Raw genomic sequence first — 12,283 nt, forward strand, 5'->3', positions numbered from 1 at the left:
GGCCACATCTCTTTATATTAAAAATGAAGACTGTGAGATCAGCCCATTCTGCTTCCGGATCAACAGCGATGCTCTGGGATACATTACATGTATTGTATGTCGTCTTTCTCAGTCCCTCAGAGTCAGGGCAAGGCTATCTCTAGCACAGCTAATTAAAAGCCCAAAGAGAGCTTAACGGCATATCAGAAGATTACATCACAAAGATGACTCATGCCCACAGCCTGTGAACATGCATCATGTGACCGTAGGGCTCCGCCCATCTTATCTCCCAGATGAAACCAATAAGATCCCAGAGCATCTCCAGTTGAACAGCCTTGAGCTTACCTCTTATTATCAAAACAATGACATAAACATTAGGAGGCCAGTCTAAAAATAGTTGATTCTTAAAGGGATAGTTCACCTAAAAGGGTGATTTTAAGGAAACCCAACAAGAAAATATCCTGGTCATATTTAACCCCAAATCTAAATCTAAGAAACTATAGTGTCCATAAAGAAAATTAAGCCTACATTTGGGACCATAAAGATTTTATGCATTGTGACATTATTTTCATGACACAGTATCGCATCCGAACATTTGAATTTTATTATTCCTATTGTTTTCAAATGTGCGGGGTTAAAATGTGCATCAAAGACCAAGTTCAGGCATGAAACTCTGAATGGCACAAGCAGATAGGTTCTTTGAACTTGTTATCTGTTAGCCAATCAGCTCGCTCCCATGTGATATGTCAAGCCAATTGGCTTACATGGTATAAGCGGATAGGTCCTTTAATGTGTAATCGGGTAGCCAATCAACTTGCGTACTGTCTCTTTGCCTAAAGGCGTTGTCACATTTAACTTCACACGACAAAGCTCTGCTGGCAAAATAAAGTAATTTCAATGGGAATCGTATGCAATCGTGAATTTTGCATGATGGCAAAGAATTTCCCTGTGTGGATTTCGCGTGGAGTAAAAATTTGGTGAACTTTGACAGGTGAACTCTGACAGGTGAACTTTGACAGGTAAATTCGCCACGTTGACCAATAGGAAGTTGCTTGGTTTGGCAGTGACCTCTGTGTGGGTGGTGCTTTGTACACAGCTGCACTAAATATTCACAGTGGACAAGGATATCATTTTAGCAGCGAGTTTCTTTTTAACATCACTTTCACATAGTATAAAGTGGAGCATTAAAAAGAGGCTGCTTGGAAATTAGTTTTTTTGCTGGTTTCACACTCGCTCAACGTCTTCCCACGCCTTCTTCACCTGCAGAATTTCGCCATGCAGAGGTAAATGTGACCGCGCCTTAACATTTAAATTTTCTCAGTTTGCAAGTAGGCCGGATTCACTGCAGCGTGCTGTGAGAGATTCTCTGTATGGCATACATTGCTATCTTTTGTCATTAGTATAAATCCACACATAGCTAGGCCAAGTCACTAGTTAAAAAAGCTCTGGGCTTTCCAGATCCAGATACACATTTTGAGTCAAGTCACTAGTCATTTAAGCCATTTGGCCAAGCCAAGATATAGAGATTTAGTTTATTAGCAATTTAGCGTTATGACATTCGGCCAAAAACGCCAAGGCACACCTAACTAGCATACACTCGCACATGGCTCTTCGGAGCAGCAGCAGTACACAAGTCTTGGTGGTAGATCTGCTTGTTTTTGGGGGGGTTGTGTTTTTGTGTTTTCTGTTATGCATTTGTGCAGCTTCCCTGCTTTGTTGGGGGATTGTATTTGTTTAATTGTGTAGCAGCATGTCATACGTGCTGATGCAGCATGTCTTGTGTTTTATTAATTTCGCAGCAGCACCATGTCCACATGCTTAACTCAATAAGTCTGTGTATGTTCTAGCAGTAGTAAGCCTCTGTCCTTGCTCTGCAGCAGCAGCAGCAGCATAGAAGATCTAGTCCACCAAGACCAATATCCTATTAATATGTCATACCCACATTAACATCTTACATCTACTAAGAGTAAAATATTATTAGTAAAATAATGTCACAATGTAAAACAAAAATCTTAATTGCCATATAAATATTCTTCATTTTCTATAAGCAAAATGTAATTTCTTATTTGTTTCTTTTGGTTTGTATTAAAACAGGTTCAAGACATTTTCTTAACAGCTTTCGTGAGAATCACCCAAAAATGAAAATTCTGTCATCATTTACTCACCCTCATGTTGTTTCGAACCCATATGATTTTCTTTTTTCTGTTAGACAGAATAACAGCCTCAGTCTCTATTAACTTTTTTTTGTTATTGCATATTTTCTCAAAACAATGAAAGTGCAGTGTTTCCCCTATATGCATTCAGCAGTGGTGCACCGATGCTGCTAAATTATGAGTGCCTGCTGAAATTTTACATGATTCATTAATATTCATGATGCAATGTAACTCTTGCTAGCCCCAATCAGCTATGCACTTTCTACAATCCATGCAGTAGAGATGTTTTTTTCCTTAAAAATTGGTCTTTCTGAACAAATCTTTTAAGTCAACGAATCGTTCTCGTTCACCTCCATACACTGACTAATTTTTATCGTTCACTGACATCTCTCCCATTTGAAGCCAGTGAGCTCTAGTTTGAAGCACGAGACTCAGAGTTTAAGTTGGGGCAGAACGGTACGGCACAGCGTTCCGGCACCTCTGATTCCAAAAAGAAAACAAATGGTCCAATCTGTGATATGTTAGAACCTGTTCTGCTATATTCGCCAAGACGGAATTGTTTTAAGTGCGCATGCACTCCGCCTCACACAAGAAATGTGTGAAACAACACCCCCCCCCCCCAACACTCCTACGTTTCAGTAGATAACAACACTACTGAACAAATACACCCCTTCAATGAACGAACGAGGATCAGGATCTGTTGACTGGCTGAAGAAGAGGATGAGGTATGCCGTTCGTTACTTGGCCGAGATTTGTCATCTGCAGGTGGGGTTGAAGGAGGAGGAGTTGAAAAAAAGAGTTGTCAAGCCAGACACTTTGTGCTTACCATCGTGTGCTGAACCTATATCAGTCACGGAAGATTGCGCAATGTTTGTTTTCTTTATTGCAGATGAAGTGGAATTCATATACACAGAAGTTTGAATTTTATAATAACCAGAGACATTATTCATTTTAAATGGTTATGTGCTGCTAATTACAGTGCCTGTTGTGTGTACAAGAAGAAAATCCAATACAAGCCTATATTATTTTATATAGTCAGAATTTTTAATCATTTTGAATGTTTTATTTTTAATGAATAACCATGATATTACTAAGATAAACATAATATAACATTATATAAACATGATGTACTGTTATAAGAACAGATTTTTGATCGTTTCGTGGAATAGAATGTGTCACAATAGACACCTTGGTAATGGCAGACTACCATACTACTCTTGCTATTTCTGCCATAGATTGATATAGCAGAAGTAGTAAGAGTAGTATGTGTAGTATGCAATTGTGAACTAAGCACATGAAACACACATGACCGTTGTCAGTCGCGAATAAACTGTGTCGTTATCAGAGCTTGTGCAGCCGCTCTGGAGCAACTGCTCCGGCTGAGCCAGACAGCTGCTCAAGAATCACTTGTGGTACTTTGATGGCATACGTCACGGTGACGCGGCAATGCCGCCATCCTCAGACAAAATTTCTAACCGACGTGCACTGCTTCAATTACGGTGCTGATCGGTCTGTGCATCGCAGTTGAACACAACTCTTATCACTTCTGTAGCCTGCCCAGAAGCAGGAAGCAGTGAGATGGCACGGAGAGAGCAGGTCAGTCAAGAGCAGAGAGTAGGGTGACCAGATTCATGATTGTCGAAAATGGGTTCATTCAATAATGAATGAATGCTTCGTTCAATAATGAGAACACATGCTCCACAGATGCAGATGTCCCAGGCAGGCATAAAGCAAACCCCACAACCTTAACTAAGACTCCAAAGTTGATGGTCTTGCACTCCAGCTCACGAAAAACAACTGTCCATCTCTCAGACACGGCCGTCTTGTTCATGTTCCACTCAGTGATGCGACGAGTGACAATGTTTTTCACGCAAGCCCACTCATCAAAGAGCGTGGTTTCGTCAATCAAACTGAGAGCGGGGATTCTGGAGTAGAAGTGTTTGAGGCTGGGATGTCTCTCATTAGGGCCCACTCAAGTTTTTCTGTGTTCTCCAATGAACGGCTCCAATTTTGGAGGTAATCCACCGATGCTGAATTAAAGTTTCTCACTGCACAAAAGAAATCATCTGCTCACATGTCACCAGATTCAACCAGGGCATCCAACTGCTTTTTAATGTCAGAGGATATGAATGATTACTCCAGCCTGGCCTGCAAGATTTTTCTCAGGTCATGAATGTGCAAAGCTTTGGCAGTGCACAACAGAATGAAAAGCAAAAAGTCCTTCACTTGCATGCACTTTGTCAGATTCAGAACTTTGCTTCACAAAAAAAAATACTTAGTGTGACACACTTACTTTAAGCAGCATCCACATGCATTTTTGTATGAATATGTCATAGAATGCAGAGAGACAGGACCCAATCGCAGAGTTCAAAAAAAGGGATTTATTATATACAACAAAAAGGAGCAAAAACAAACTAAAACTCCCACAAGGGGGATAAAGCAAACATAAACTACACAATCCAGGTAGGGGAAACAGGGAACAGGACCAATCGGACTGGGCTATGGGAACCAGGGTAGGAGGAAACAGACCGACTGACAGGACCGACATGAGAGGAACAAACAGACTGGAAACAAGACGAACTGGCACTGAACAGCAAACACGAGGAGACTAAAATAGGGAGAGAAATCAACAGGTTAGCAAGACAGAGCAGGTGTGACTAATAAACTAATAATGGGTAAACAAGGAGGCGGGGTATGACTTAAGGCAGAGAGACATGCGGCAATACTGAAACAAAACAAAGCCACGTGCTCTCACAAGACAACAAAACACCCGAATGGCATGAACACACATCGCCAAGACAATGAGGCAATATACACCCATGCCAACCGACAAACAAGACAAGAGAATGCATAGCATTGGCAAACAAAGCGATGCCACGCATTCTCACACTAAACGAAACCTGAGCGTACATCTGATGCATGCAACAGGTGACAAAAACAAGGCAGGACACCTGTGCGAGAGTTAGGCCACACACACACCCGACACCTTAGACCAAAGTGACCGAACCTCAGCACAACATGAAGACAGCTTGTGATTCGGGCACGCAACACAACGCGACTGCGACGCGAGGCACACACGCGAGAGACAGACAAACTATTGACACGAGTGCATTCTGCCAAGATGACATAAGCACGATGCACCCACATCAATAACAGACAGACATGGAGCACAAGTGTCCAGATCCCGACAAACAAGACGAGAGAATGCGTAGCAATGCCAAACAAAGCGATGCCATGCATTCTCACACTAAACGAAACCTGAGCGTACATCGCGAGGCAAACGCCACGCAATGCACGCAACAGGTGACAAAAACAAGACAGGACACCTGTGTGAGAGTTCGGCCACACACACACCCGACACCCTAGACTGAAGTGACAGAACCTCAGCACAACATGAAGACAGCTCGCGACCCGGACGCGCAACACAGCGCGAGATCAACGCGAGGCACACCCGTGTTCGCAAGAGACAAACAAACTATTGACGTGAGTGCATTCTGCCGAGATGACATAACGTAAATAACAGACAGACATGGAGCATGAGTGTCCGGATCCCGACACAGATGGAAACCGAACCAGACAGGAAGTCAGGATTAGGACACCGTGCTCCCAACATGAAACAAGACAGACCGAAGAGCGCACGGCAGGGAATACAACCGAAACCGTGCGCTCACACAAAGACAGACAACGAGACACAAGACAGACATGGGATGATAATGCCACAGTTCTGTCAGACAAAAACCCAGACTGACACAGTGACAGGACAGTGATATTATCGTCCCATGTCTGTCTTGTGTCTCGAATGTCTGTCTTTGTGTGAGCACACGGTTTCGGTTGTATTCCCTGCCGTGTGCTCTTCGGTCTGTCTTGTTTCATGTCGGGAGCACGGTGTCTGAATACTGACTTTCTGTCTGGTTCAGTTGTGGTCTGTGTCGGGATCTGGACACTCGTGCTCCATGTCTGTCTGTTATTGATGTGGGTGCATCACGCTTATGTCATCTTGGCAGAATGCATTCGTGTCAATAGTTTGTCTGTCTCTCGCGAACACGTGTGTGCCTCGCGTCGCAGTCGCGTTGTGTTGCATGCCCGGATCACAAGCTGTCTTCATGTTGTGCTGAGGTTCGGTCACTTTGGTCTAAGGTGTCGGGTGTGTGTGTGGCCTAACTCTCGCACAGGTGTCCTGCCTTGTTTTTGGTCGCCTGTTGCATGCATCAGATGTACGCTCAGGTTTCGTTTAGTGTGAGAATGCGTGGCATCGCTTTGTTTGCCATTGCTATGCATTCTCTTGTCTTGTTTGTCGGTTGGCATGGGTGTATATTGCCTCATTGTCTTGGCGATGTGCGCTCATGCCATTCGGGTGTTTTGTTGTCTTGTGAGAGCACGTGGTTTGTTTTGTTTCAGTATCACTGCATGTCTCTCTGTCTTACGTCATACTCCGCCTCCTTGTTTGCCCATTATTAGTTTATTAGTCACACCTGCCCTGTCTTGTTAACCTGTTGATTTCTCTCCCTATTTTAGTCTCCTCGTGTTTGCTGTCCAGTGCCAGTTCGTCTTGTTTCCAGTCTGTTTGTTCCTTTCATGTCGGTCCTGTCAGTCAGTCTGTTTCCTCCTACCCTGGTTCCCGTAGCCCAGTCCTGTCAGTCCTGTTCCCTGTTTCCCCTGCCTGGATTATTTACTTTGTGTTTTTCCCCTTCGGGATAGTTTATGTTTGTTTTTCCCCCTTGTGGGAGTTTTCGTTTGTTTTTGCTCCTTTTTGATGTATTTAATAAATCCCTGTTTTTGAACTCTGCGATTGGGTCCTGTCTCTCTGCATTCCATGACAGAACATGCTGCGCGATGTCAGTGCGGCCTCCATGGGCGATGGAAATGCGAGCTCCACAAATCTCACAGCTCCCTTTACTAGGCTCTGTCTGTGACTCCTTTTTTAGAAATGTAAACTCTTTTTGAAGATCCTCATTAAATGTACATGCACGCTTCCTTGACATTTTTCCAGCTGCAATTTCATCTGTGTGCTCTTTCAAATTGACTCTTCAATCAGTTCACTACCTGGACGTCTATTGATAGGGGATTGTGATTGGATAGTTTAATCCAATCATGTACTTCAAGTAACACGGTGTGATTTTATTGGTTTTACAAGCCGTATCCTTGGCTATCTTTGATTAGAATACTCACATGACTGAGAAAGCCGCATAGGCGATAGATACATTTTAGGGAAAAAAAAAATTCTGAATAAGTCGGACACTAGAAAAAGTGCTTAAATACGGGACTGGCCCAGGGACAAATGGGAGGTCTGGCCACCCTAGCAGAGAGCCAATCATAACAGTGGGCATTTACTGTCAAGTCTTAAAGGAGAAGCAGCACCAAAACCAAGCGTTTCTGACAGATAGTCAAAATGAGAATGGAAAATGATCAGGTTTTACAAATATATGATGCAAAATATCACAAATGAACCTTAAGGAACATATTAAAATAATTAAAAAAAAATGTCATGACTCCTTAAAGATTGAAATCCAAGAATCACCCCTGGTTTATATTATCTATGGAGGTGTAGAGGCATTTCATTATTTGACAGTTATTACAGCTATTCGGGCTTCCAGAGCCCTTCAAGTGTCAAAACCTCTGAGTAAATAAACACACAAATGACATGGCTAACATAAATAACCCATCATTTTACTCCATTTCTCCACTGACATGTGTACAGTAAATACGGGTCCTGCGTTCTGGGCTCATGGACACGCACACAACAGCACCGCTGCTGAAAAGAATCGTAGGTAAAACACTGAAGCGAATGGTGACCATGACAGAAAATTCTGAATAACATCTACTCTTGAGTTTCACAGAAGGAAAGTCATATGGGTTTGGAACAACATGTGGGTTAGTAAACTTTGACAGAATCTTCGTTTTTGGGTGAACTAAACTGTTGTAGGGTGCAAGTAAACAAAAACAAAAAAAAATATGAGAATTCAGTCTCTCTGAGCATTTTACTGGTAATTTTGGTGAAATAATTGTTTATTTTTTCAAGTAGGTATTTCCATAACAGCGTATCTGCAAATATGAAATTGAATACATAATGTAAAGCAATGACAATAAATAGTAAACTTATATTTTAGAACTTTGGGCAGAAAGGGGATTCCGCGTAAATTGATTGTTTATTACATCCTAGATATAAGCAGCCGATAGTCCTCGCCCAACAAGCTGATTGGTTCTTTCTCGCTTCGTGCAGCAGGTGGATTGCCAAGAAATTCCTCCCTCCACCGACCCATTAGGATTTAGCAGGGATCAATTCAAATCAGTGCGATTCTTTATAACACATTCTGCAATTTAGCAGATCCTTTAACTCAGAGATTTAACAACCCACTAAATGCAAGTCTTCCTAAAAGAGACGTTGTGTTTAAAAAGGTGGCATGGTATATTATATAGACACATGAGCATGTGAGAAGAAATTATAGGACAGCTGTGAAGAATGTAAGCAGATTATGTGGCTTGCACACGTCAAGCAGCACAAAGTAAAGGACTGGACATAATATTAGCTCAGATAATACTGTCCCATTGACAAAGCTCATTGGAAATAGCCTAGCCATTTAGCTAACAATAGTCCAAATAAGCTGTATATTGAGGAGCTGCTTTATCAGACATGCAGTAAAATAAAAACAATTAAAAAATTTAAAAAAAAAAATACAAAAACAAACACCTTGCATCTCATAAACTGTAACAGTAAGCAACAGTGCTTTTCAATGTGCACAGCAGAATTCAAACAGGTCGACTGATGCACCTGTCACTATCACTACATCACTGAATATAGAGTTCAAATAAAAGTAGCAAACAAGCCAGTAAAATACACAAAACCCCAGCTATTTATTATATAGGCTAACAGTTTGAATTTCACGAACAGTAGTTGCATAACACCTTAACGCGATCTTACCTGCGTTGCCAAAGAAAAGAAGTACAAAGATTATCGCCTTGGTCGGAAACATTGCAATCCCTTTCTTAAACACGATGTTTTTATCAGTGTTTTCTTCCTTGCTTGCGATGAGGAATGAGTAATCCTTATGTCTGCGAAGTTTTTTAGGAAGTTTCCTTGAACGGGCGCAGCTCGGAATGAAGATCTTGGCCGTTGTACTGTACTGATATTGTTGCGGTTTAAATTAGCGTGCCCGTATGTCGCGCGCTGAGATGGAGAGGCAAGAGCGCGTGCACACGCAGCTTCAAGATGCACGCGAATTAATCCGCCCAATCACCGGCGCCTCTGAGGAGAGGCAATATGATCAAATATAACACTGGAAGGACCCAGCCTGTAGCAAACATAAAATATACCTGGACTAGCTAAAGAAGAGATGGGAGGGGGGAATGAAGTCATATGCACCATCTTTTGTAAGACAGCCATTTGTAAAATAAAAGCGTAAAGAGATCATTTATTATTTGAGATTTTGTTCAGTGTTTCTCCTAGCTAGATGTTGAGAGGGCTTATAGAAGGCCCTTTTGACATTTAATCACGTCCAGGATATGAATTAGCCTATAGATGTATTTCATTCTTGATTTGCAGTGGGATTACTACTAGTGAAAATGCACATTTTTGATATCAATAACTATATTTGCGCAAGTAAAAACGTTAAAATCATTTTCATCTTGTAAAAAACATAATAACTGATATCTGTAAATGCCTTTTTATTAGCAGAATATTACCATTATCATTCACTCCTGTTCAAAACGCAATATATATATTATCTATAATAACAGATATCTATAATTAATTTCTTACTAGTTGAAATTCCAGTTTCACATATGAGATACATCTTACTGTAGTAAAATTAATCATTTTAGATTTCAATAATTTGTTTCTAGTATAAATGTCAGTTCCTTATATCAACAATTGAGTTAATACTAGTACAAATGCTATTTTTGATATCATTAATTTGGTTTTCACTAAAGTGTAAATGTTAATTTTAAATATTTTAGATGTTATTGTAACTAGTAAGTAAGCTATGTAATTACTCTTCAGTTTATCTGAAATCCATTTCCAGATATCAGACATACCAAATCCAACATGTTAAAATGCATTTTGAGATATATATATATATATATATATATATATATATATATATATATATATATATATATATATATATATATAATTTTCACTAGTTGTAATTCAATAGAAGGATATCTGGTAACACTTTACATTAAGGTTCCATTCGTTAACATTAGTTAATGCATTAGGTATCATGAACAAACAATTAACACTATATTTTTTACATTATATATTCATCTTTGTTAATGTTTGTTAATAAAAATACAATTGTTCATTGTTCGTTCATGTTAGTTCATAGTGCATTAACTAAAGTTAACAAATACAACTTTTGATTTTAAAAATGTATTACCACACATTGAAATTAACATGAACTTATATTTATAAATGCTTAATAAGTATTGTTCATTGTTAGTTCATGTTAACTAATGTTGTTAACTAATGTTAACAAAAGAAACCTTATTGTAAAGTGTTACTGGATATCTGTAACAATGTAATTACTGATAGAAACATGATAATTTTTACTTGTAAGAAGTACAAAGCTTATATGTAAAATCAAAATGTCAACTACTAAAAAATGTATTATAGATATTTGTAATTGCATTTTGAACAGGCATGAATAATTGTGAAATTCTAGTAGTGAAAATGCAGTATTTCAGATCAGTAATTATGTTTTCTAGAAGTTGAAATTCCATTTTTGATATCAAGAATGGGTATTTCCGCTAGTAATTATGTCATAAAAAAAATAAAATAAAATAAAATAAAAATAAATAAATAAATAAATAATGTTTTTACTTGTGCAAATGGAATTACTGATATCAAGAAATGACATTTTCACTACTAGTAATTTCAGTGCTGATATTAAGAATTAGCATTTTAACTATTCAAAATTAAATTGTAGATATCTATAATTTTCATCTTGCATGTGATGAAATGCAGAAAAGGCTTGCCATAGAGGCAGCAGCACCCTTTTTTGTCATTCTCTCTCTCTCTATATAATGATCTCCCTCTCGCGGGTCAGTTCACTGATGCCTCCTTTATCCAGCTATGCATCCCATGCAGGGTTTCAGTGGAAATGCCTTTTTACTGTGGCTCTGGGAAAGAATCCACCGTGTCCATGGTGAACTTTCAGAGAACAATGGTAATCTAAAAGTGGAACCACACAGTATCCAATTTAACGCCTTGCTCAGGGCTAGCCAAGTGTTGTGGTATTGGCAGTAAACTTATGTTGTTGTCATTATGCTTATGTATTGCACGTTTAAAATACACCAAACCTTATTTGCCTGATGATAGCTATCTGATTTCAAACAGAAACACCTGGCATGCCTGAGACATATAGAATTCACCTATGGGGAAGAATCTTAAAGGAGAACCAAGAAACAAAACATTAATAACAGTAATCTTCTTCATTTTGGCTATCGTCACTATAGCATAATTGGAGTACAATTCTTGGACAATGTTACTATTGTTAAAAAAGATCTTGAAAGCTCAGATTACCACCATGAGCAATCATGCCATTAAAAGTGGATTCATCGTCATATGAGACATCTTGCATGGTATAGTAACCTTCTTTGTTTGGTTTCTGTGTCATTGAGATTGTTTCCTTGTGAATCTTTGAATTCAATAGGTGTGCCACGCCTACTAAATTTTCCTTTGCCTAAAAACAAGAGCTGATATGCTCTTTCTGTCATCCGGATCTGTGATGAGAGCTTTCAGAGCTGTTTCTGAAACATACACACAGTTCGCAGGCTCAGCACTACTTATTGTTCTAAAAACTCAGTTTTTTTCAATATTTGGCTTATTAATATATGGGTAGTTCTTTCAGTTGCAGCCAAACAAGGATGAATGCTTGGATGCTTATTGTGAGCATAAAACATTTAATGTATGCAGTACTAAAATATGCACTACAATCACAAACTTTGGTGTAGCCTTTTAGTATGCTTTGGTAGAAAAAGAACATGTTTACTTTTTTAGACTGATGTGTTTGATATTATAATTGTTCGTCCAAATGTATTGTTTGCTCTAGCTAGTGGTTCATATGGTAAGAATTAGCCCTGTATTTATATGTAAAGATGTGTAGTATAGGGATGCACCTTTGTTTTAAATATAAAGGATTTTGAATGAATTA

General features: G+C 39.3%; 1 protein-coding gene across 8 annotated transcripts in view; it reads right to left on the reverse strand.

Moving 5' to 3' along the window:
- Positions 1-9,315, reverse strand: part of LOC127422323 (neural cell adhesion molecule 1-like) — a 179,828-nt gene extending 170,513 nt beyond the window's left edge. For all 8 annotated transcript variants that reach the window (XM_051665752.1, XM_051665751.1, XM_051665754.1 and 5 more), the window contains exon 1: positions 9,052-9,315. In XM_051665752.1, the coding sequence (XP_051521712.1) occupies positions 9,052-9,103 (52 nt within the window). In that variant the 5' untranslated portion in view covers positions 9,104-9,315. The remainder of the gene's footprint in view (positions 1-9,051) is intronic.
- Positions 9,316-12,283: the final 2,968 nt, after the last annotated feature.

Source organism: Myxocyprinus asiaticus, chromosome 31, assembly GCF_019703515.2.
Source record: "Myxocyprinus asiaticus isolate MX2 ecotype Aquarium Trade chromosome 31, UBuf_Myxa_2, whole genome shotgun sequence".
Taxonomy (NCBI): Eukaryota; Metazoa; Chordata; class Actinopteri; order Cypriniformes; family Catostomidae; genus Myxocyprinus; species Myxocyprinus asiaticus.